Below are 25,844 nucleotides of genomic sequence, written 5' to 3'. Positions count from 1 at the left end.
TCCTGAGCCCCAGGGACCTGGGAAGGAGGGGTCTCCTGATAGGCGAGACCTGGGCCCTGGCCAGGGAGGCAGGAGGAAGGCAGGCAGGCTTGGGGCGCCTGGGGGCTGCTGCCTGGCAGGTCCCTGTGCCCAGGCTAGGGAAGTTTCTTATTTCTCCTGCTCTGACTTCCCCCTTTGATTTATTATAGCCATGAAATGCTCTACTCTCTTCTCTTTTCCTTGCTGTCTCTTGGGGCTGGAGGAACACAGGCATCCCTGGGCGTCCGGCCTTGGCCCGCTGCCCCCGTCTCCTCCCGAGGCCAGGGCTCCAGGGCCAGCACAGAGAGGTGAGCGGGGAGCAAGGAGGAGGGGACTGGGCTGGTCGTGTGGCAGGTGTGGCTGTGACCAGAAGCAGTGCAGCAGTGGCCCGGCGTCTTGGGGCAGCTGGCCCTGGGCTGACTGCCTCAGCAAGGCTTGGGAGTGGGGCCTCATCAGGATCCGGAGGCAGGCAGCAGCCTCAAGTGCTAGCCTCTAGGTCACAGAGATGGCTTCTCTGTGACCCTTGACCCCACCATCTGATGAAGGATGGCCGACATAGGCCAGGCTCAGGCCCGCAGGGCACTGGGCCGGAACCCAGAAGACAGAAGGCTGAGGCACGAGGCCAGAGTCACTGGGGTCCTCAGGGAAGGGGCAGGGAGCCCCCCTCCCCAGGCCTGGCCCAGGCGCCAGGGCCGGAGTCTGTGTCCAGCCCCACGTTGCCCCAGCCCCTGTGCGGTGCCTGTGGTAATGGGGCTGTTGGCGTTTTGCAATGGGCCGGGGGTGGGAGGCGGCGTGCACACACTTCCTGTGGTGGCCCGGCGCTTCCTGTTTTCTCAGGCGCCGGCCCTGCTGCTGCCGATGTGGAAACAGGGCAGCTGCAGCCAGGGTGGCTCCAGGCTGGGCAGCCTGACCCCACCACCCCCAGGCCCAGACTCAGCGGGCAATAGCCTGGGTCCCGCCACGCCAAGCCCCGTCCTTACCCAGCCAGCAGAGGTCGGGGGTCTGTCAGCAAGAGGCCCAGGCTGAGCGCTCCAGGCTGAGTCTTAGGTCTGTGGCTCTGGCCTCAGCCCGTCCTTCACTTGTTGAGTGCTGCTGGCCCTCAGTGGCCTACTCCAGCCTCGGTTTCCTCTTTTGTGTGGTATCACGGCCACCATGATGTAAAGTCCCTTGCCCGTTTCTGCCCTACTTCTCAGGTCCACTGAGCTCTCCATCTCAGGAGCCCAAGCTCTGGACAGCACTGAGGCTGAGCTCCTCAGTGGTGCAGCAGGGTAGGGACTTAGAGAGGTGATGGCCAGCACAGGGAGTGTCAGGCAGGGCTCCAGGCCTGGAGAGGTAGGAGAGCCAGGACCAGGTTGGACAGAAAGGTGCTGGTGCCATAGGGGGCCAGCAGTGGGTGACAAGTTGATCCAGAAGGACTGGAATTTAGGAGAAAGCTGCAGGAACTGCCTCACCCCTGCGAGCCCCTAGGAAAGGATCTGGCTGCCTGCACGGCACAAGGGTCCCTGTAAGAGGCTGCCAGGGTGGGGCAGGGCCCACCCTCACGTCTGCCTGGGAACAGAGTCGGAGTGGTGTGAGGGGCCTCCTAGCCCTTAGCCTGCCTCAAGGGTCCCTTAGGGCTGGGCTTGGGGCTGGGCACGGCCTTCTTCCCGGACCTGAACTGTTTGGGTTTTCAGCTGATGCTGCAAGAAGGGGACAGGATGACTATGCTTCTGGCTCTGTTTGCTGACTGCGCTGGCCTCTTGCAGCAAGGCTGGCCTGCACCCTGAGACTGGTGTCACTTTCAGAGTTCAGCCACCTCCCGGGTCCCAGAGCTTAGGCGATGCCTTCCTCCATCCTGAGAGCTTCCCATCACCCAAGAGGCCTTGGGGATCCTTTGACCCCGAGGCTGGGATGGAGGGGCCACCAGGCCAGCCTGTTCTTGGGCCGGCCTCAGTGCTGAGTTGGCGGCCCAGCAGCTGCTCTGGCCGCAGAGGCCCAGTTATAAATAAATGAGCCCCTGTGCCCGAGTCATCAAGTTCTGGAGCTCCTGGGGCCCAGCTGCATTACCTCAGTGACCACAGCTTGGGCTGCCCAGGGCAGGGCCACCAGAGTCCCCCTTAGGTCACAGCCGGCCTGACTGGCTGCTCCTGGGGGCCCTCAAGGCCCAGGTTTGAGTGTCTGTCCCCTCCCCCTAGACTTGGGCCTCCCTGGACACCAGCCACCAAAGGACCAGGCCCATCCTGCCTGCACGGAGCCAGCAGCTATTTACAAACCGAAACCCGGAGGAGCGAAGTGGCTTCGACCCAGGCAGCTCCGGCCCCCACCCCCACTCCCACTCCATCCCCAGCTGCCCAGCCCCTCGACGGCTTCCGCTTTCCTTCCCAGCACGGCCTCCAACCTCCTGAGGCCCACCTGGCCCTGGACAACCCACAGGCCCCTCACGGTCATCCCCACCCCCACAACCACCTTTGGGGGTCCCCATCTCCTTGTCCCGGGAGCTCACCCATCTGTGCTCCCAGGAGCAGCCCCCTCTCTCGGGCCGGGCCACCCTGGCTGCCCAGCCGCATTCCCACAGTTCTCAGTTCCCCTTTGCACCTGGAAAGGCTCCAGCCGTGGCCACCACCGCGCCCTGCTGCTGGGCCCTGCTGGACCTCCATGGTGGACATGTAGGGTCAAGAGAGTTGGGCCTTCACAGCTCTGGCTTACTCTGGGCTACACTCAGGGTGGCTGGCAGAATCCGGTTCGGGATCCCGTATGGGCCTCGGGTCCCTGTGTGGTGCAGACTTGGCGAGACAGCGAGCATGGGCCAGGGACACCGCAGCAGGCCCCAAAGCCAGGCAGCAGGTGACACCAGGCTGTCCTTTCGGGTTGATGTTTCCCTCACCTCTGTCCCGAAGAGAATGTTCACATCTGTCTGTTCTGTGCTTGGGAAAAGCCCTTTCTCCTATCTCTGTCATTAAGGGGAAACTGAGGCTTGGAAAAGAAGGCAGCATAGCTAGAATGTCTGGACTGGGAACCTAGAATTCATCAGGAAAATCTAAGCTCTCTCTGAGTACCCCCAGGTCCATCTTGTGCCTCAGTGTCCCTGCCGGGAGGGTGGGACCTATAAGGCAGGGACAGAGCTGCTGGAAGCTTGGCAAAAAGCTGGCCATGCACCCCAGGGTCTCCCGCTACCCTGCCCATCCTTCCCCTTGACACCTCCATCGTGAGGAGTGCCCCAAGCTGGGCCCTGGCTGGCAGAGACTGGAGTCCTGGCCTGCCCTAGCCTCAGATTCTGAGTCTGAGACGGGTGCAAACTCCAACCGCCGATGCTGCGCCAGCACCGTGCTGGGTACCAGTGGCTCCATGGCTAGGACTCAGCCCCTGCCCTGGGGATCACACAGATGGACAGGAGCAGCAGGTGAACATGAAGTCCTAAGAACTTCCAGTGGATGGAAAAGTCCAACGTGGTTGCTAATCCCTGTAATCCCAGCACCCAGGAGGCTGAGACAGGAGGATTGCCATAGTTTGAGGCCAACTGGGGCTAATGAGTTCAAGGCCAGCCTGAACTATGTATTAAGACTCTGTCTCACCAAACAAAGAAAAGGAGGAAAGAGAGGCATAGATAGAGAGGTGCTCCCGTGGGAGGGCCCTGAAGGACAGGAAGGAGTTGTCCAGCAATAGCAGTATGGACAGGCGCTCCACGCTGAGTCACACTCTCATGCCTTGGCTTTGATGTTCTCATGGCATGGAGTCCCTTTCATGTTCTGGGCCTGGTGAACTCCTACCCATCCATCAAGGCCCATGGACACACTGTAGCATGAGGAGGTCTGGCCTACCCTGGTGACTGCTCAGCTCCTCTTACCGCCTAGCACCTGAACAGACCTGCAGGCCAGGCCTTCCTCACCAGCTCCACCCAGGCAAGTGTCTGCTCCCGGGCTTCGGCCCCCGCCATCCTGTGCTCCGAAAAGCACCGTTTCCCTTTTCTGGGTGACCACACGCCATGCACAGGGAATTTCCATCGCTGGCTGCGGAGTCTGTGATTCACTCAGGCCTCCATGCAGTTAACCCCTTCCGGGCCTGGCCTCCAGAGCCAGGCAGGACCCCTGAACAGCTCTGATCCCAGCATCCGCCTCACTGGTCCCCACACCTCAGACGCACAGACCTGGGGCACACACAGCGGCTTTGGGATAGGATAAGACGGTCAAATCCCGATTCTGTTGATGGCTGATGTGTGGCCTGGGGCAGGTGGGAATGGCTACTTGCATTCCATTGCTCAGCTGTAAAGTAGAGATAATTCCTACCCATAAAGTTAGTGACAAGACATTGTGCTAGAGCCAGGCAGAGAGGCTGAGGCAGGAGGATCTGAAGTTTGAGGGCAACCTAGGCTACATAAAGAGACACCATCAGTGCTGGGTGTAGTGGTACATGCTTGTCCTATCCCTCAGGCAGGCGGATTGCTGTGAGTTTGAGGCCCCCCAACTACAGAGTGAAGTCCTATCTCAACAAAACAAAACAAGACAATGTTCTGAGCCCACAGTAGGAGCTCAAGCATCCTTTTCATTAAAGGATGCTGCTCACCATAGCACAGGGTCCCCACCCCAGACCTGGCCTTCTTCCAGCAGGGAGAGAGAACTCTGGGAGGCAGCGCCCCGGATCCGCCATGTCCTCCAATTCCAGCTTTCCCAGGAGGCCCTGGACAGGCCCCCACGGGCAGGTGCATCACACACCGCTGCTTTCCCAGCTGGGTTTCAGAGCCCAGGGCACGAGCCCTGCTGTTGCCCTCATTCTGCGATTGTGGACACTGAGGCTTGAGCAGCCAGTGAACCTGGAGGCAGGGGCAGGATTCACATCTGGGCCTCAGAGCTGCTCTGCCTGGCTCTTCGGGATGGGAACCTTTGGAGAGGTTGACATAAGCGTGTGCACTAATTGGGCCCCTGCTGTGTGCAGGTGAAGGCTTCAGTTCTCAGAGCAGTGCTGCCCAGCACGCCTGGCATCTCCGCTACAGTCGAGGGGCGCTGGAGCCACAGGGGAAGGAGCTGGGAGCCACAGGGCTCAGCCGTGGGCAGAGACCCAGGGCGTCTAGACGGTGGGGGGGGGGGCGCGTGGAGTGGTGTGGGGGTGCAGCAGGGAGCACGGCCTCAGTGAGCAGCCGGGGTTTGGGCTGCCGTGGTGACAGGCGGAAGTCGCTGTGGGTGGCGGTGGGTTTGAGGTGCAGGAGGCTGAGTGATGTGGCCAGGAGGTGAGCTCTCCACCCACAGCCTGGTCAGCAGGGGCCGGCCTGTGACTGGGGGCTTCAATCCCAGCCCCCGTGCTTGAGCAGGGTCTGCCGCCCAGAGCTCTGTGCCTTGAGCCTGGGGGCATGGGGCAGGAGCTGGGGTACTGCAGGTGGAGAGACTGAGGCAGACAGTCCTGGGAGGCAGCCTGGAGGGGGAGGCAGCCCTTGAAGGACAGAGGCCACAGGGTGTGGAAGGGGCTGGGCCTGCGCTGGTGCTTAGGAGATTGAGAAAGAGGTTCTGGGAATGCAGAGCGCGCTGCCTGGGCGGGTGGGCGGGGGTGTGGTGGCCCCGGTGGAGGAGGGGAGACACTGCCGGGTCTGGTCTGGATCCTGGCTGGTGCTGGCCGGACCAGACCAGACCCCTCAGAGGTCTGGGCTCCAGCTGGGGCCGGGGCCTAAGGGAGACTTTGAGGTCCCCGGAGCACAGCCTGTTTTCTGACTTCTGTGAAATGGCACTTAGAAGGCCTGTGGCCTGGGGAGAGGGGAGGCTCAGCAGAGACTCACACAGGGACTCAGCCAAGGCTCCCCTTCCCAGGTGCACCCCTTGGCATTTCAGGACCACTTGTTGAGGTGCCCAGCCAGGGCCTGGGTCTCAGCTGCTCGATGTCTGGGTTCCACATCCCTGTGGTTGAGCTACTCTAAGTCACAAGCAACCTTTTTTTTCCCTCTAGAGACTGAACCCAGGGCCTTCATACCACGCTCCATTCCAGCTCTTTTTTGTATTTTAGACAGGGTCTTGATAAGTCTCAAAGTTGTCCACGCTGAGTTTGATCTTATAATCTTCCTGCCTCAGCCTCTGTGAATGCCGGGATCACAGGTCACCTGGTTCAAACCACTCCCGAGGCTCAGTTGCCTTGCATGTATGGGCTGGGCACAATAACAGATCTGACTTGGGATCTGGGTAAGAGAGGATGCACCCTATGATGGAACCATTTAACCAGAGTCTGAACGAAGTCTGAGCTCCACGGCCTCCCTGGCTGGCCCAGCGTGACTTCACCTCCTTGCTGGCTGCCCCACAGGCCTGGGTACAGCCTGGTCCCCTCCCCGTGCAGAGCGCCTCTCCCACCCACCTGTCAAGCTGTCCCCACACCCGTTGCCAGTGTTTGCTCAAAGGCACCCCAAAGCCAGGCATGGTGGTGCATGCCTGTCAGCTCAGCACTCAGGAGGCTGAGGCAGGAGGATCGCCACAAGTTCAAGGCCAGGCTGGGCTATGTGGTGAGTTCAAGCCTGGTATGGACTACATAGCGGGACCCTGTCTCAAAACACAAACAAAGAAGAAAGAAAGAAAGAAAGAAAGAAAGAAAGAAAGAAAGAAAGAAAGAGGAGGCACGCAGTGGTGACAGCCTTGGCCCTTTTCTGTCCTGCACCACATTGCTGTGACCACCTTATCGAGGTCACCTCCTAACATGGCTCGTGTGGTGCCTGTCATCCTCTGTCCCCCAAGAGCAGGCCCTGAGGGTAGGGCCGCCCCTCGGGGTCCCCTGGCCAGAGGAGACCCCAGGTAAAGATTCGTGGAGGGACCTACTGCTCTCGAGAGCCGCCTGAGGCTATGACCACAGCTTGGGGTCCTTGGGGGCCCCTGCGACCCGGGACACCCGGAGCCGCTCCCTGTGTCTCAACCGGGAGAGGAAGTTGCGAGACGGCCATTGCTGCGCGGCGCACTCGGCCCTTCAGGTCGGCTTTCCCAGCCGTGCTGTGGGGCCCGGCCTGTGGACGTGCCCTGTCACCCCACCCGGGGCGGGGAGGTGCCATTTCCTCATTTTCCAGCTCTGCGAGGCTCAGGGCGAGGGGTCTGGGCGCGTGGGTCGCGGCCTCCTCTGCAGAGCAGCTCTCAGGACCCAGCCGGCCCTGTGTGGCCCCCAGCTCATCATTGCACAAAGAGCACCCTGCCCAGGCCTCCTGTCCCCGCCACAGGGCGGGGAGGCATTATACCCTCACTGCCAGCCGCCCACACCTGTCTGTCCCCCACCAGCCGCCTGCTTCTGTGTCTCAGTCTGAAATGCACCAGTCAGACCTGGTAGCTCAGCATTTGGGGGTTCACCGGAGATGGGGTCTACGTGGATGTAAAAGGCGGTATTTTATTAATTGCAGACTTGTTTGTATATGGAAGACTGGAAGCGCCCAAAGCCCCTCACCTGGGGACAGCTTGTGTCAATCACGACAGTTCTGCACAGGGAGGAAGAGACGCCGGTGCAGCACCGGCCTCCTCCGTAAATAGGAAAATCTGCTCAGAGGAGAGGGCTGGACCCAGCTCAGGGCCCAGGAGTCACCCTGCGTGTGACCCCCGGCACAACGAAGAAAGAAGAAAAGGCTGAACTGCACTGTTGGAAATGCTTATAAAGAAAAGCAGGGGAAAACAACCAAAATGCCCATCAATTGCAGAGTGGATGAAAAAGGTGTGGTATTTTTATACAGTGGAATATTACTCAGCTATAAAAAGGATGCTCTTGAGGCCTTCATGGGTAAATGGAGACAACTCTTTCCTCATATGAGAAATAAATAAGAATCATATTTACAAATATCACATTATGTCTCTAGTGTAAAAAATAGTAAGAACTGTAGGAGTAATAAAACCCAAAATGTGTAATTGCTATTGTAAAAAAGAGAGGAAAAGGAAGTGCTCTAAAGGATATAACTGCACGTATGTTAGTGTGTAGAATTGACAATCACATTACTAAGTATTACTAAGTTTTTGTTGGATCGTTGAGCAGAACTGTTTGTAGTCTCACTGTTTGCATGTACACTTTGTATGCTTTACTTTTGTAACTTGAATAACTATTTCTTTTTTTTTTTTTTTTATCAGTACTGGGGATCGAACTCACGACCATGTGCTTGCATGGCAGGCGCTTATGCTACTGAGCTAAATCCCCAGCCCCTCTATTTCTAAGATGACAGTATATAATTTATCAACTAGTGATTTCTCACTCTTTATCTTTTTTGAAATTCTGTATTATTAGTACCTTTTTTTTCTGTTTTGCTTTTTTTTTTCCTCTTTAAAAAAAAAAAAAAAAGCAAGGGGGCTGGGGATTTAGTTCAGCAGTGCAGCACCTGCCTGGCAAGCGTGAGGTCCTGAGTTTGATTCCAGGTTACCCCTGCCTGCCAAAGAAGCAAGGAGCCAGGTGTGGTGGTACAGTACACATTCATTATCCTAGCTCTTGGGAGGCTGAGACAGGAGGATTTCCATGAGTTTAAGTCTAACATAGAGAGATTTTGTTTCAAAAAGGAGGAGAGGGGCTGGGGATGTAGCTCAGTGGGAACACCTGCCCAGCATTCATAGGACCCTGGGGTCCATCCCTAGCACTGCCCCTTCCCTCCCTCCTTTCTTCCTTCTTTCTTTCCTTCCTTCCTTCATTTTTCATGCTGGGGATCCAATCCAAGGTCTCCCACACATTAGGCAAGCGTCTTACCACTAAGCTACCTCCCAAGTCCTGATGCTTAATTTTTTGACCTGAAGCACCGTTGCATAGGTGTTCACTTTATTCTTCAAACTATGCATCATTTGAAAAGTCTCACAATTAGGCATGGTGGTACCCACCTGTAGAGCCAGCTACTTAGGAGGCTGAGGCAGGAGGATTTCTTGAGCCTGGGAGCTTGGGACAGCCTGGGAAACATCATGAGATCCTAGTACAGAGGATCCTCACCTTGTGAGGGACTTTACACCCTGGCAAGCCCATCATAAGTTGGAGATACTTTTAATGCATGTAACTGGTAACACCTCCTCGCTTAGCAATGCTGAACACTGTAGAAAATCAATGGTGACCAGCAACTGTGGCGACTGCCACTGCCTAGTGTCACAGAGGAATCTCAGACCACCTATTGCCAGCCAGGGAAGAGATCAAGATTGGAAATGCGAAGTATTTTGGTAGAAGTTTCTATGGATCCTTTTCACATGATCATAAAGTAAAACAGAAAACCCTAGGTGGGGTCATCACAGATCGGGGAGCGTCTGCACATCCGAGTGGTGGATACTCCACCGTCATTACAGTGAACAGCACTAGCCAGGCACAGTGATGCACGTGCTCGTCATCTCAGCACTCAGGAGGCTGAGGCCGGAGGGTCGTCATGAGTTCAAGGACAGCCTGGACTACCCGGTGAGACCCTCTCTCAACAACTTAAAGTGAAACAGATTTTAAACGACTGTCTCTGTGTCTGCAGGCTCCTGTCTGCCCCGATCGTGCCCCAGCGGACACGCAGGATCAGGTAGCAGGGGTGGCCGCCGTGGAAGAGGAAGTGGGGAGTTGTGGATCTTTTCTGTTTTGGATTTCGAACCATACACCTGTGTTATCTATTCAAACAATAAAACAATGAAAAACTTCTCATTAATTGGAGATCCCAAGATTTTGGTTTTCAAACCAGTTTCCTGCTGCTGAGGAGGAATGGCCTGGCCTCTCCTTTGTATGCAGATCCGGGGCCCACACTGATCCCCTTTACTCCGTGGTGGGGGAAGGAGGCTGGGGTACTTCTTTCTCGACCCACCCCTTCTGGCTGCCAACTGTCGCTGTCCCCTGTGTCGCCCTCCCCTCCTGGGATCCTTCTCCCCTGCCTGGTCTCTCCTTTCTCTTCTGGGGTTCTTACTTTTTTGGTTCTTCTTTTCGTTTTTGATTCAGGGTCTTACTCTGTAGCCCAGACGGGCCTCGAACTCCCAGTGAGCTCCTCCTGCCTCAGCCTCCCGAGTGGCAGCAGCACAGGTGTGCTCCATCCTGCCCTCTCTCTGTCTCTCTTGGGCCTTTCTCTTTGGCTTCTCTTTCCTTGCCTGTCCTGCCTGGCTCAGCTGCTGAGCCCTCCCGCTTCCTCCTCTCCCCCTCCGTGCTCTCCTCAGACTGTGTGACCCTGCGAGGGCCACTGAGCTCCCAGGCCTCACTTGTACAAGTGTCTGGCTTGGACCACACGGGTAAAAGCACCCAGCATGGTGCCAACAGCTTTGGTCCTTTTGGGGGCCTGGAGTGGTGGATTATCAGACCTGTGCTTGGCTCAGGATTGAACTCCCTGGTACAGGGCTGGGGCTGCAGCTCGGTGGCTGAGGCGGTGGAGCACTTGGCTGTCAACACGAGCCCTCGGTTCCACGCCCAGCACCATAGAGCTGCGCTCAGTCATTCAGGCCACAGTGCCCTGACACAGGAGGGGGATGGTTTCCCACCCGTGAAGCTGAAAATGCATTTCATTCATGAAACCCCTGCACCAGAACTTGGTCCCACAGGGCTGTCACAGCCCGGCTCCTTCCCCTTGCCATCTGGGGCAACTGGGACCCTTGTGTGGTGCTGCCAGGCTCTCTGTGCAGAGCCCAGAATCTGAATCAGCCCTGCTGATGTTTGCTGGGTCACAGGACCAGCAGGAGGTGGGACACTTCTGCCCATTTCCGGAGATTTTTGGCCTCAAATCTCTCTTTTTTTTTCTGTGCCAGGGATTGAACCCAGAGCTTTGTGTATATTGAGCAAGTGCTCTACCCCAGAGCTACATGCCAATCTCTCTTTATTTTTTTAAAATTTCAATGCAAAATTTTAATGAATAATTCACTAGGTTAGCCAGGTTGGGCTCAAATTTGCAATCGTCTTGCCTCAGCCCCCCAGGTATTGTGATTATAGGTATGTACCATCAAGCCTGGCTCATCCCAGCCTTTTAAAATTTCATTTTGAGAAGGATCTGGATAAATTTCCCAGGCTGGCCTCAAGCTTTTGATCCTCCTGCCTCAGCCTCCTGAGTAGCTGGAATTCAGACCTGTGCCTTGGAAGCTGGTGCCTTCTGCAACTCTTACAGGCCAGCTTGGCCGGGCGGAGCAATGGGCGCTCTTCCTTCTATAGGACCCCGACTCAGTCCTCGGGAGCTTGGGGCTGAGCACCCCACCTTGCAGGCGCCTGGACTCAGCACGCAGATTCCCCTCCTTCCTGCTCAGCCCTGCTCACAGCCGCAAGGACAGCAGCTCCCTGCTCCCGAGATCTTTCCTGGCTGCCTCCGTGGCCCCGGCCTGTTCCACTGTGAGCTGAGTGAACTCACGGCTCCGGATGCACCCAGCACGCCCTCTCCTATGCCCACCCCGCAGCACCCCACCAGGGTGACACACAGAAGACACTAATAAAAAGGGGTGTGAAGGCAGGAGCACAAAAGAGCACAGACAAGCCGGACCCAGACAACGGACCGGGAGTGCAGGCCCCAGCAGACGTGGCAGTGAGGCCTGGTCCCAGGAGCACTCCTGTCCCCTGTCCCTCATCCGGGGCTGGCTTAGGGTGGTCAGGGGAGGGGTCAGCTTTCTCCCTGCCTCCCAGGGTGGCCCTCAGTCAGGTTCCTAGGAGCCCCGAGGACCTGTGACCTGGTCCCTGCTGAAAGTCCCCAGTGGAGACACAAAAACATCAGGGAACACAGAAGGGGATTCCACATAACGCCGACACCAGGCCGAGTTCCACGGTGTCTGTCTGTCTATCTTTCTTTCTTTGTTTCTTTCTTTCTTCTTTCTTTCGTGGCTCTGGGGGTTGAAGTCAGGGCCTCCACACTGAGCTACGTCTTCAGCCCTATCCATGTTTTACTTTGAGACAGGGTCCAGCTGATTAAATTGCCCAGGCTGGGGTTGAATTTGGGATCCTCCTGTCTCAGGCGCCCAGAGTGCTGGGATGACAGGTGTGCCCATCATGCCCAGTTTGTGATCTCTGGGTTTTTCTGGCAGTAAGGAAAAACTTCAGGACCTGGGAATCCACAGACAGGAAGGAGGCAGGCTGGCTGCAGTGGGGAGGGGATGGGAAACAAGGATTTAGATGGCACAGAAGAGGAAACAAAGGTACAGGAAGTTCTTCCTGCAGAAAGGACTCACCAGAGACCAAACAGACAGAAAAGTCTCTACTCATCCCTCTACCCCCTGGAGTAGATCCTGCCCCATTTTCTAGCACAGAGCACAGGACTTGAAACTCAGTTAATGTTAGAGGGTGCAGGGATACATGTGTGGCTGGATGGATGGAAGGATGGGTGGATGGAAGGATGGGTGGATGGGTGACTAGGGTGCACGGTGAATGAATCAGTGGATGAGTAGGTAGGCAGATGGGTGGATGGATGGGTGAGTGAAAGATGGATGGATAGATAGATGGATGGATGGGTGGATGGATAGATGGTTGGATGGATGCACAGATGTGTGGTGATGTGAATGGGTAGATGGATGAATGGGTGGATGGGTGGATGGGTCAATAAATGGGTAGATAGATAGGTGGGTAGATGGATAGGTATAGTTAAATGGATGGAAGGATGAATGGATGGATGGATGGATGGATGAATGGACAGATATGTGGATGAATGGATAGATGGATGGGTGGATAGATAGATGGATAGGTGGAGGGGTGGATGGGTGGATGGATCAATAAGTGAATTAATGAATGAACCTATAGAGAGATGAACCAACAGGTGATCAGATGGGTAGATGAATATATGTGGATAAACTGATGGAAAAGAAGACTGACTAGTAGACTGATAGTAGGTGGCTTGGCTGATATATGCACACACAGATGGCTAGATCAACAAGTAGATAAAAAGATGAGTAAGTGGATGAAATGGCTGAAGATAAATGGGAGCTAAATAAAAAGACAGATAAATGAATATATGGGGAGTTGATGGGTAGACAGATGAGTGGGCAACGAGACAGAAAAATAGGAAAGTAGGGTGGACACACAAGCAAGGTTTGTAGCCTGGTGAGGGTTGAGAAAGCCAAGAGATCAGGGCTGGGACGTGGAAGCAGCCATGCTACTCAGGAGCTGGGAGGGACAGAGTGAGGGGCACACTCTGCCGCCGCAGGAGGAGCCACAGACATAGCCCCCGGAGCTCAGCGCAGTGGAGGTAGAAGCTTGCAGTGCAGTCCAGGGCCCACAGAGCTAAGCCTGGCAGTTGGGATCAGAGCCTTCAGCCTGCCAGGCTCACCCCTAAAGTAAAGGCCCCACTAGCTGTGGTGATCCACACCTGCAATCCCAGCACTGTGAGGCTGAGGCAGGAGGATTCCCAGTCCAACCCGAGGCCACTTGTAACTTATCGAGACTCTGATCCAAATACACAGGGAAAAAAAGGGCTTGGTGTAACTCTGTCTGAAGGCCTGGGGTTCAACCCTAGTAATGCCAAAAAACCAAAAACCAACTAACCAACCAACCAACCAAACAAACAAACAAACAAAAAAACAAAAAGGCAGTGTAAAGTCCCCAAGAGGCCACCATTCTAACCGTAATGATGACTGTTGGCCGCATGGGTGTCTTTGTGCTGGGGCCTGGGAGCCTTGCTAGGCCTGAGCGCAGTTACATGGGCCTCTCGGAGACCGAGTTGGCCTGTCCCCTCCGGCCCCAGCTTCCTCTGGGCAGGGGGCCGGGCCCCATGGCTTCCCAGGCCAGCCCCTTGAGCGCCACCTGCCCCAGGCGGCCAGAGACTTCCTGTAGCGCAAGAGATTTATGCAAACGGGCTGGGGCGGTGATGTCACCCCAAGGGGACTATCTCCCAGCGGCAGGCCCTTCGATAAAATCAGGAACTTGCGCTGGCCCTGCAATGTCAAGGGAGGGGGCTCCCCGAGGGCTCCTGTAGCTCAGGGGGCAGGCCCAAGCCCTGCGTCCACCCCACGGCCCGACCGTCCAGTCCCCCGACGGGGCACCCCGTCCCGAGGGGCTCCGCTCTGGCCCCCCCGGAGGCAGGGGACCCGACCCGCACAGAGCTCGGCTGGATGTTACAGGCGTGCAAGATGGAAGGGTTTCCCCTCGTCCCCCCTGTGAGTATCGGGGCCCCTCCGCCAGCCCAGCTGGCCCTCGATGCCCATCGCTGTCCCCAGCTGCTATCAGTGGGAAGTCCAGGCTTCCTCCAGGGCTCCTGGCAGCGGCTTCCCAGAGCGTGGCTGAGGGTTGAGGGCCGGGCCCATGGTGGGGCTGTGCTCGGTGGGGCCTGAAGGGATTATTTATAGATGGGCTGGTGGCAGGGTGCTGGGCAGCAGGGCGGGAGAAGAGAAGACAGGCGACTGGCTCAGGGACAGTGAGCAGCCAGGACAGGAAAGGGCACAGGTCTCAGCCCAGGGCCAGGGGGCTCCTGGAGACGGAGGCACTGGAACTTGGTCCCTGATGGATCCCCAGTGCCCTCTCTGGGGCCTGGCACCAAGGACTCGGTCATTGGCCAAAAGGCTCAGGCCTGGGGCCTTCAGGTCCCAGAGAGGTAGGGGCAGGGCCCAGCTGGGCCAGCGAGGGACACTGCAGTTAGGGTCGCTGCCAGGGCTGGGCTTCAGGGAGTAGCAGGCAGGGGCTGTGCCCAGGTTGAGACTGAGATTGGGCTGGGGTAGGACCCAGGGTGGCATCGGCCTGCAGTTAGGGTGGGACGAGGCCAAGGGCCAAATGTTGGTGAAGACGCAGTGGCCCCAGGGGACCCCGGCAACAGCGGGCAGCCAGTGGGGCCGATCTGCACTGCTGCCCACTCTGGTTGACAGTTACCGCCTTGGCAGGTGTCAGTCCAGGGACCCTGGGAGAGGATCCTGGGTGCCACCTCCCACCCCCAGTCCTTACTCTAGGGTGCCAGGAAGCGCCTGCCCCCTGACTCAGCTCTCCCTGTCCGGAGACAACAGCCACCTTCCTCTCCACCCCGCCCAGGGGCCCTGGAGTGGCACCAAGGCCTGGCACCTCTGTCCACAGCTTGCCTGTACCCCTGGGATCTGGGGGGCTGCCCCAATGCTGAGCTCCTACCCCTTGCTTGGCCTGAGCCTGGCACAGACAGGACCAGATTGCCTGCCCTGCCATGCCCACTATACCCTCAAATGTGCCTCTACTGGGGACCTGGGAGATGTTGGGACAGCCAGGGGCCCTAAGAGTTGTCCCCACCAGTGCCCACTCTGCCTCAAGAAAGCCACAGGTGTTGGGTGTGGTGGCACACATCTGTAACCCCGGCAGTCTGGAGGCTGAGACAGGAATATTGCCATGAGTTTTTTTTTTGTTTTGTTTTTTTGAGACAGGGTCTCACTATGCAGTTCAGGCTGGCCTTGAGCTCACTTTGTAGCCCAGGCTGGTCTTGAACTCTCAACAATCCTCCTGCCTCAGCCTCCCTCCCAAGTGCTGGGATTACAGGCGTGAGCCACCACGACCGGCTACTGCTGTGAATTTGAGGCCAGCCTGAGTTTGAAGCCATAGAGAGACCTTGTGGCAAAAAATAGATAAATTAAGAAAAATAAAGAAAACCACAGGCCTAGGGGTTTGGCCATACTGTCCTTAGCCTTGGCTCCCAGCCCCTGAACTGCAGTGGGGCAGGATCTTCTGCCCCCACCCAGCTCTATGTCCAGTGCCAGGGGCCACGCTGAGTACCACCAAGGGGTGGGCAGCCCTGGCCCCCAAGCCAAGCCTGAGGGCCACAGTGGCTGTTGTGCAATCTGTGCTCGCACTCTGCAGGGCTGGGTGATCGGGTGACTGTTGGGAAGGCTGGGGGCTCCTGTGCCCCAGCTGGTGTGGGGGGCAGGAGAGTGGGGGAAGGGAGAGAGGGAAGCACCCCAGCATAGGAGCTGGAAGAGCAGAGCGAAAATCACAGCCCTCTGTCTGTCCCTTGGCCCCCACAGCCTGCCTGGGTGACCTCTGTACAAACTGCCGGTCCCTGTGCTGCTCACTGTGGTGGCCCTGTGCTTGCCTGGGGCAGACAGTGAGGGGAGGCCAGGGCTCAGGGCACTGTGGGATGCCAGTGGCATGGGGGGTGAGGTGGTGGCCAGGACGCTTCGTGTGCGGGTATCGATTCACACACATCCGCGTGCACCCGAGGGTGTGCATGTGTGACCTTGGGTGACCCAGTAGCTGTGAAAGTGTGTGACAGGACTGGGCTGTGACAGCCTGACTGAGTGTGAGGTTGGCTGTACCTGGCCCCAGGGAAGTGGTAGCTCCAGGTGGACCAGAGAGGCAGGCAGGGTTGGCCCCGGCCCAGGCAGGTGTGTGCAAGGCCTGGTCCTTCTCTGACCTGCGATGGCCACCACTGGCTGCGAGGTTGCACAGCCCTGACGCCCTCTCTCTCCACAGCCATCAGAAGAGCTGGTTTCCTATGACGCGGACCTGTACCAGCGGCCCCCACATGAGTACTACCAGTACCTCAGCAGCGATGGGGACAGCCACAGCGGTGAGTCGGGGCCGGCGGGGGACAGGAGAGCCACAGGGGCCTTCTTTGGAGTCCCAGAACCAGGCCAGTTTCCTCCCCACGTACCTGGTCTGTCTTTGTGGATATTTTCAAAGATGATGCATGGGCCTGGAGCTAAGGGACTTGCATAGGGCCCAGCTGGGTCGAACCACACCCCAGTGATCAGTGAAGGGCTCAGCACCCCCGCCTCGCCCATGGGATGCCAATGAGACAGCCAAGCCCTCTCACCGATTGGAGTGGAGCCCCCCACCCTGAGCTAGGAGGGAGCCCCTGAGGAGCCCTTGCTCAGCAGAGGTCAAGGCCTCTCACACTGCAGGGCATGAGAGGGTCAGGGAAGGGTCCTGGCCTGGAGGACCGCCTCTCCATCCAGGTCTCTCACCGTCCCCCAACAATCCTAGCCTTTTCCTAGAAAAAATTCAGTGCTGAGGAGAGAGGGATTGGGTACCAGGGACTTGGGCAGAAGATGTGTTGCAATAAGGACACAGAGTGGATTTGGGGAGCCTGGTGTGGTGGAGCACACCTGTAATCCTAGCACTCAAGAGGCTGAGGCAGGAGGATCACCTTGAGTTCCAACCCAGCCTAGGCTTCATAGTGAGTTTAAAACCAAGCTGAACTACATAGTGAGATCTTATCTCAAAAAGGAGAAACCCAAAAAACAAACAAAACAAACCCAGAGCTAAAAAGGCTTTGAAAGAATCCTCTTCAAGTCTATTTGTGAGGGCACAGACGAATTCTATGCTCTCCGTGGGAAATCCAGACACCGTGGAGGGAAAACCTCCCTCTGCTCCCTGACCCCCCTGCTCCGCTTCCTCCCGGCCTCCTGAGTGTGAGGAGGGCGCCCCCTGGTGGCTGACCTGCCGCAGCCCAGGCTGCTGTCTCCAGGCCCAGGCTCTTCTTCGTGGAGCTGCAGGGGGACCCCTGGTTGGATGCCTGACGCTCTGCCTTAGGCTGAGCCTTGAACACCCCGAGACTCAGGTGTTCCTGGGCCTGTCGGCCCCACCCTCACCGCCCTTCCGGTCGCCTGCTGGAAGGCGTTACCTGAAGACTCTCAAGGACCCTCAGCTTCATCCTCTGAGACTACTTTTTAGGTAGTTGTGCTTAGTGCCAAGGCTGCAGGGAGGAGTTGGGTCCTGTAAGTGTGCTTTTCCACCGAGGACCAGGGCCTCTCTGAGCTCCCCTTTCCTCCTCCCTAAAATTGAGAGCATGCACTCTAGGAGGCAGAGGCAGGAGAATCACGAGATCAAATCCAGTCTGGGCAACTGATGTTGTTTGAGAATTAAAAACTAAAAAGCGACTGGGATGTAGCTCAGCGTGAAGTTCAATCCCCAGTACCAGAAGAAAGAGGGAAAAAAAGCACGACAATACCGACATGTCGTCCTTTGTGAGGTCGGGTGCTGTGCAGGAAGCTCAGGGTGCACGCAACAGCGTGAGTGCCTCCCCAGGCCGGAGGAGGAGGAGCTCGGGGCAGGGAAGGGGTGACTGCCTTGTCTGGAGTCCCAGCCGGCAGAGGAGGTCGCTGCGCAGGAGTCTGACTGCAGGCCCGGGACTGGCATGGGACATGGAGTGCACCAAGGGCCACCGCAGGAGGGACCTCAGCGGGAGAGCCAGGGCCACCAGCAGGGGGCTGGAGATGCAGTGCAGGGGTGGGTGCGGCATGGGGTCCCTTTTTCTTGTTTTCTGTGATGGGAACTGAGCCTGCCACCTCCCCCTGGATGGGCAGACGCTGTACCTTCCAGCCATGCCCATGCCCTGCTGGAGTGTGGATCAGGGAAATGACCTGATAGGACACACGCATGTGTACACATGTCTGTGCCTGTGGTGAACATTTAAAAACACTCTGAGAGGCTGAGGCAGGAGGGTTGCAAAATAAACAAACAGCCCAGAGCAGGGTCCAGCAAGTGTAGGTTGTGGTTTTCGATCTTCTCAGGACCTCATAAGAAAGGGTGTGTGGAGGTGAGGGGGATTCTCTTCTTGTTGTTCTCTTCCTGTTTCCCTCCTGTCTACTCTGTCACTTGATGGATGGCAGTTTTGCCGTGTGCAGCACTTTTTTTCTTTAGAAACTTGAAGCAGCAGAATTGGGGAAGAGTGGATAGGAGGTGGCAGACACTGACACCTGGGCTCATGGGATCTGGGAAGACACACACGGAGCACCACGCCACCAGCCGCATCCCCACCCCACCCTGCCCTTTCAAGAGCCCAGCTTCGTGGCACTGCACACGCGCTCGCCGGAACTCCTGTCATCTTGAAAAACTGGGTCTCTGTCCACTGAGCAGCTCCCGGATCCCCTCAGCCTCCAGACCTGAGCCATTGTTCTTTCGTTGTTGCTATGGTTGCCTTTGTTGTATGGGGGATCAAACCCAAAGCCCGTGCCCTGGGCTCCATTCCCAGTCCATTTTTCTATAATTTTATGACAGGGTCTCACTAAGTTGCCCCAGCTAGAGTCAAACTTGGCAGTCTTCCTGCCTCAGCCTCTTCTCAGAGCGCTAGGATTAGAGGCATGCCCCACCACGCCTGGACACCACCTCTTCTACTTTCTATCATTATAAATTTGACCACTTCAGGTGCCCTACATAAACAGAACCATTCCTTCATGACTGGTTCATTTCATTTAGGCCAGTGTCCTCAAGGTGCGTCCCTCTGGTAGAAGTCTGCTTCCTTTTTTAGGCTGAGTAGTACTCCACTGTATGTATGGACCACATTTGTTCATCTGCCCATCCCTGGAGGGACATGTGGGCTGCCCACATCCTTTGGCTACTGTGACTAATGCTGCTGTGCCCCTGGGAGAGGACGGCCCTTCAAGACTCCAATTTCAACCCTTCTGCATTCAAACTTGGTGGTGGGATTTCTGGGTCTTATGTTGATTCTAGTGCTAAGTTTTTCTGGAACTGTCCTAGTCCTTTTTAGAGTGGCCGCACCATTTTACACTTGCTGCATGAGCCACAAGATTTCTAACTTCACATTTTCACCACTACTGACCATCTTCTGTTTCTTTTTATTTTATTTATTTATTTTTATTGGTACTGGGGATTAAACTCATGACCACATGCTTGCAAGACAGGTTGCTGCTGAGCTAAATCCCAGCCCTGCTTCTTTTTATTTTAATAGTAGTCATTCTAATTGGTATAACAAAATTTGCTATTTGTGATGAGATTGGTGAGTGAAACAGACACCCTGTCCATCCACTCACCCATCACCCATCCATCCACCCACCATCCATCCATCCATCCATCCATCCATCTAAATCTCCACATACACTTTCAGTCTTGTACATCACTAAGCAACCCCTACCCATCAATTCATTCACACACCCATCTACCCACCCACTCACCCTCCTTTCTGTCTTCCCTTCCACCTACTGCATGTCCCTCCACCCACACCAGCCTACTTATCTCAGTATCCAGTGTCTTCTACACACCAGGCACATTGTAAGACACTTAGAAATAAATAGAACACAGGCCCTATCCGACCCATAATTCATAACAGGGAAGAATAAAATTCTAGCTGGGTGTACTGGTGCATGCCTGTAATCCCAGTGCTCCGGAGGCTGAAGCAGGAGGATTGCTAAGGTTCAAGGTCAGCCTGGACTACATAATGAGACCCTGTCTCAAAAAAAGAAAGAATTTAAAGAATTTAGGGGCCAGGGATATAGCTCAGCAGCATTAGCACCTGCCTGGCAAGCACAAGGTCCTGAGTTTGATTCCCAGTATAAAAAAAGAGAAGGCTTTCTTTCTTTCTTTTTTTTTTTTTTTTTGTCTTTTTCCTTTTTATGGGTACTGGGGATTGAACTCACAACTGCCTGCTTACAAGGCAGGTGCTTATGCCGCTGAGCTAAATCCCCAGCTCTGAGAAGGCTTTCTTAAAATGACTAATGAAGCACTAATTAGCTTCAATAAATGAAATGACCTCTTTTGGGGGCAGGGGATATAGCTCAGCAGCATAAGCACCTGCCTGGCAAGCCCGATGTCCAGAGTTCGATTCCTGGTACAAAAAAAATTTTTTTTTGAAACTCTAACAATTAAGAGACTAACAGGTGCAATTAGACCCTGAACTTTGTGCTCTCTGGGCCTCAGTTTCCGAACAATTTTCAGGAGGAGCTGGGTCCCAGAAGCCCTCATGCAAAGGTCTGTGATTTCTTGTGGTTTTCCCTGACTTTCGCTCTCTTGACTCCCCTTCTTTCTTCTGTTTTGAGTGTCCTTTCGCTCCTGGGAGAGCCCTGGGCTTCAGGCTGGGGTTTCTGTCCTGAGGAGTTAAGGTCACCTGGATGACTCCTCAGGCTTCGTTTTTCATGTGGACTTATTTTGAATATCACGTTCTTTGTCCTGGTGACAACTAAATAAGAATAGGGATGTGTGGATGAAAGTCTGGTATGTTAAGAGGGAGGAAATGAGAGATCAAGATGAGTGGGTTATTTCTGGCTGGCAGGAGGGTGGATGTGGGTGAGCGAGTGACTAGATGGATGACAGTTGGATGGATGATGGTTTAGGGATGACTGGATGGATGGGTGGATGGATGGATGGATGGGTGGATGGATGGGTGGATGGATGGATGGATGGATGGATGGGTGGATGGACGGATGGGTGGATGGATGGATGGGTGGATGGATGGATGAGTGGGTGGATGGATGGATGGGTGGATGGATGGATGAGTGGGTGGATGGATGGATGAATGGATGCTTGGTGGGTGCATGAATAAATGACGGATGATAGATAATGAATGATGGGTGGATGATGGAAGACCAAGAACTGCGTACATGTCTCAAAGCTTCACTAAACATCTTGTTCCTCAGCCGTGGTGTGGTGTAGTGATAATAGTTTAGTCTTGTGATAGACCCAAGTGGCTTTGGGTCCTGACTACTCATGACTGCACCGACCCCTTTGAGTCATAGATTCCTTGTATGCAAAAGGAAGACAAATGCAGTGATCATCTCTTCGGAACTGGGATGAGGATGAGGTGCGGTATGGAATTAGATGCTCAGCACACTGTCTGTTACATTTCACAGACATTACAAATTGGCGGCCCGGGAAGGAGAGAGCGCCCTCTAGAGGTACTGCTGACCTGCTGCTCTTCCCGGGAGCTCGGAGCCAAGTGAAGGGCCTCTGGGTGGCACAGGGAAGGGACAGAGCAAGATATCCATGAGGAGAGGTCCAGAAACAGGAGGTTCCCTTGTCTTGGTTTCTCAGACGCCCTGAATTTGCAGGTTTCTGCTCACCAGACAGCATTTATCGAACAACTGCCTGAGCACCCACATCAGCTGCCAAGGCCAGACTTCAGTGGGGCCTTTTGAAACCTTGCTCAGGTTTGCAGGTTCGAGCAGACCCCAAGGAAGGGGTTCCGGTTTCCATGAGTACAATCCTCCTCAGGCGTGGTGGTGCATGCCTACAATCCCAGCACTACAGGGGGATGAGGCAGGAGGATCTGGAGTTTGAGCCCAGTCTAAGTAACTTGGTAATTAGGGTGATCCTGTTTTACAATAAAACAGCTCAGTGCAAATGCCCTGGGTTCAAGTCCCAGTGTAGGCAAGGGGTCAGGAGTGTGGGGATCTACAGGAAAGAGGAAGCTGGATCTGACCCCCAAAATCCCAGAGCCCCATACAGCCCCTTTGCTAAAGACCGGAGCTCTTGCTATCGCCCCGTGGGATGAAAGCACAGATGAGCCCCCCGGTTTCCCTTCCAGACTCAGAAACTTGAGTCTCAACCTCAGGCCGGGCTTTAGTCAAAGCACCCAGCAGGCATCGGTTCATTTGCCTCCTACACCAGACCCACAAAATGAGGAGCATAATTAACCTCACCAAGATGGGGAAACAGGCCAGGAAACTGCCTGTTATGAGCATTAAGCGGCACATCCAGGGTTGAAGCTCGGCTTTGTCCAAGTCACAGCGCCTCCCAGTGGCGGACCCAGGCCACCTGCACTGTGGTTCCCCAAATCTCACAGACACACCCTGCCTCCCTGCTGCACCTCTGACTTCCAGAGTGGGGCATCCCCGCCAGGGTCACATGGTAAAGCTACCAGACAGCAGATCCTGGTCTCAGCTACTGGGAAAGCTGAGGCAACAGGATTTCAAACTGAAAGCCACCCTGGGCAACTTAGTGAGGGCCTGCCTCAAATTCAAAAATAAAAAAGCACTGGGGCTACAGCTCACAGGCAGAGTGCTCGCCTGGCATGCACGAGGCTCCAGAATGAGAAAGAGGAGAAAGGGAGGGAGGGTTAGGGAGGGAGGAAAAGAGAGAAGGACAGAAGGAGGAGAAAACAAGCAAGCAAGCGATATTTAGTCCGGAGCTAAAAGACACACTTTGTTTCTTAGGGACGTGTGGATGTGTGTTTTCGAGACAGAGGAAACCAGACAGACTTCTGTGTGTGCGCGCGCATGTGTGTGTCCTGTGTACGTGCCCAGCAGACTCCGGCCGGTCTCACACATTCCCTCTGGGCCACATGAGAAAATCCCTTTTATCCCTTTACACCACTCTTGTATTTTGGGCCCCAAATTGTGCCCAGGAAGACCCGTGGGCATGCGACAGTTTTTGTTCCTGGAAAAGGTGCCCAGAGGAACCAGCCGTGCCCGAGATCTTCCTTAGCCAACTCGGGTGCCAGGGCAGTGGCTGTCGGGCTCCAGCCCGCGGGTCCAGGCTTGCGGCACTGGCGGGAGTTTCCAGAGAAGGCTCCTGGCACCTCGGGCACAGCATTTTGTCTGGACAAGTTTCGGTGTGTGAGGGACATTATTAGTCCCGTGACTGCCATCACGTGACTGTGGCCGTGTGACGAGGCCACGTGACTGTGGGCAACCAGGAGCTGGAGCCGTGGGAGGCTCTGGAGGGGGAGGAACTGGGGTTGGGGCGCAGCATGGGAGGTGAAGGTGCAGTGGGAGCCACGCCAGCTGTCCCCTGGGCCGGGGTGCTGGTTGGTGACCGCGACCCTGACCATCCCTGCAGACCATTACTGGGACTTCCACCCCCACCACGTGCACAGCGAGTTTGAGGCCTTCACCGAGAACCACTTCACCGAGCTGCAGAGCGTGCAGCCCCCGCAGCTGCAGCAGCTGTACCGCCACATGGAGCTGGAGCAGATGAATGTCCTCGAAGCCCCCATGGTGCCGCCCCATGCTGGCCTCGGCCACCAGGTGCGAGTGCTGCACCCCACTGTAAGGGTGGTGGGGATGGAGCCCCTCAGGAAGCCGACGTGGCTTCCTGCCTGCGTGCAGCAAGGTCTGCACTGACCCCCGAGCTGACCTTGGACTCAGCACCCCTTATCTCCCCCAGATGATGCCTGGCTCCCCATATCCGGACCCCTGCGGCTGCGACCCTCACTAGCCCCACCCCCGTCACTCACTACTGACCTCATACTGGCCCTGCCCACGGCCCATGGCCCACCGACCCAGTTCCAGGGACCCTGACCCCATCTATAACCTCTGACCTATGACCTACTGACCTCCATACCCCCCCCTCACTGGTCACCTGCACACTCCTGTCCCTAACCCGCTACCTCCCATCCCCTTTTGCCCCCTCTGCAGCTGGGAGGGTGTCAACACCCTGCCTAATATGGTTCCCTGGGTGCCCCCCCCCCCAGCTTCCACCTCCCCAGTTTCCCCCGCAGGTTCCGCCCCAGCACCGACGCTGCCACCCCTGCAGACCCCTCAGCATCCAACCTTTCTCAGCGTGTCCTCCCCTCCTGCCTTCCCAGGTCTCCTACGTGACCCGGATGTGCGTCCCATACCCACCCCTGTCCCCAGCGCAGCCCAGCTCAGATGAGGAGGAGGGCGAGAGGCACAGCCCCCCGCTGGAGGTTTCGGACGGTGAGGCCGATGGCCTGGAGCCTGCGCCCAACCTCCTGCACGGGGAACCAGGTACTCGTCCCCACCCCCAACCAGGCTATGCCATCCCCTGTGGGGACGTCTATGAGGGGCTCTGCGGGTGTCTGCGCGCAGTGTGCGCTGGCTGCAAAGCGCGGCTGCAGACGTCTGAAGCCTCAGCCTGGGAGTGTGTGTGTGCGCAAGACGGTGTGATTGTGTGTGCGTGTGCATGAATGTGTGTGCACTGGTCATAAACTGGGAGCAGCTCACTACATACTCTCCTGCCCTGGCCCCCAGATGTGGGGGTGCTCCAGAAAGGACCCTCTCAAATCCCTGAAGCTGAGGGTCCCCATGACCCCTTGAGGTGGGAGCCCCCCACAGGTGAGGATTCCTGGTCCCTCCCAACTTCCGAGGTGAGGCCCCCCGGAGGTGAGGGTCTCCCCGGAGGTGCAGGTCCCCTGGAGGTGAGGGCCCCCAGAGGAAGGGTCTCTCCGAAGCTGAGGGTCCCCCAGAAGTGCTGGTGCCCTCACTCCCGGCCCTGCTCCCCAGACGGGGTCCCCGTGCCCTGCTGCCCGCCCCACCGCTGTGTCCCGCAGGCAGCAAGAAGAAGATCCGCCTGTACCAGTTCCTGCTGGACCTGCTGCGCAGCGGCGACATGAAGGACAGCATCTGGTGGGTGGACAAGGACAAGGGCACCTTCCAGTTCTCTTCGAAGCACAAGGAGGCGCTGGCGCACCGCTGGGGCATCCAGAAGGGCAACCGCAAGAAGATGACCTACCAGAAGATGGCGCGCGCGCTGCGCAACTACGGCAAGACGGGCGAGGTGCGCAAGGTGAAGAAGAAGCTCACCTACCAGTTCAGCGGCGAGGTGCTGGGCCGCGCGCCCGCGCCCGGCCGCCTGGCGCCGCGCTGAGCGCCGCCTCGCTGGACTCCGCCCGCCCGCTCTGTACAGCTCCCGCCGCCCCTGAGAGCGAAGCTCTTCTCAGCCGTGGCGGGCCGCCCCGTGCGCGCCCTGTGCGGCCACACCACCCTCCCTTCCGCCGTCCCCTGGTTTTTACCCGAAGCCGGACACCACAGGCCACAGGGGTCTGCCCGGTGCAGACGGGTCCTCCGGGTGATTAGGGGGCTGGGTCCTATGGAAAGGGCCACGGAGCGTGGTGGCGCACGCCTGTCCTCCCAGCACGCGGGAGGCTGAGGCAGGAGGATTGCTGGGAGCTCCAGACCAGCCCCGGCTACACAGCGAGCTCCTGTCTCAGAAAACAAAAGTATAAAAAAATAAAAAAAGGCCCTCGGCACGCCTGATCAATGACTTTTTTTTTTTTTTTTTTTTTTTTTTTGTCAGTACTGGGGATCAAATTTACGACCATGCACTTGCAAGGCCGGTGGTTATGCCGCTGAGCTAAAAACCGAGCCCCTGATCAATGACTCTTGAAGTAGAAATGTTAGATTTGACCCAGTAATGATGGCAGTGTGGGTGAACACAGCAACAAAACTGAGTTTTTTGGTCATGCAGCACCAGAAGCCTTAAGAGGAGGAGTCTAACACCAGGCCCTGCTGTGAGCTGTGCGGGGCCACACAGGGGCAGTGACCGTTTGCTGCCCAGCTGGGACTCCAGCTGAGTCTCCGTCCACCCGGGAGGAGGAACCACACCCCAAGACCCAGAAGTGTCCTGCAGGGCCCTGAGCAGGGAAACCTCTAAGTCTCCCCAGGTAG

At 56.5% G+C, this 25,844-nt stretch overlaps 1 protein-coding gene and 1 long non-coding RNA gene across 3 annotated transcripts; both read left to right on the top strand.

The window, feature by feature from the left end:
• The first annotated feature begins 153 nt into the window (after nt 1–153).
• LOC106026556 (uncharacterized) lies at nt 154–9,577 on the top strand. Its single transcript, XR_010040226.1, has 2 exons — nt 154–326; nt 7,346–9,577. It is a non-coding gene; the product is annotated as an uncharacterized LOC106026556 (long non-coding RNA).
• Nucleotides 9,578–13,688: 4,111 nt separating this feature from the next.
• On the top strand, nt 13,689–25,433 carry Spi1 (Spi-1 proto-oncogene). Of its 2 annotated transcripts, none has more exons than XM_063227929.1 (5): nt 13,689–13,970; nt 16,234–16,393; nt 23,275–23,462; nt 24,023–24,185; nt 24,728–25,433. In XM_063227929.1, the coding sequence occupies exons 1-5, from the start codon at nt 13,926–13,928 to the stop codon at nt 25,042–25,044; spliced, it is 873 nt and encodes a 290-aa protein (XP_063083999.1). In that variant the 5' UTR covers nt 13,689–13,925; the 3' UTR covers nt 25,045–25,433. The 2 variants fall into 2 exon arrangements, with proteins under 2 accessions (XP_063083999.1, XP_003465196.2); XM_003465148.5 differs by having other exon boundaries at nt 13,695–13,970; nt 16,234–16,330.
• Nucleotides 25,434–25,844: the final 411 nt, after the last annotated feature.

This window comes from Cavia porcellus, unplaced genomic scaffold (genome assembly GCF_034190915.1).
Source record: "Cavia porcellus strain 051 isolate PalLab524CR breed Dunkin Hartley unplaced genomic scaffold, mCavPor4.1 scaffold_17, whole genome shotgun sequence".
In the NCBI taxonomy this organism is placed as follows: domain Eukaryota; kingdom Metazoa; phylum Chordata; class Mammalia; order Rodentia; family Caviidae; genus Cavia; species Cavia porcellus.
The sequence above is the reverse complement of the archived record's forward strand: the minus strand, read 5'-3'. Positions and strand labels throughout refer to the sequence as shown.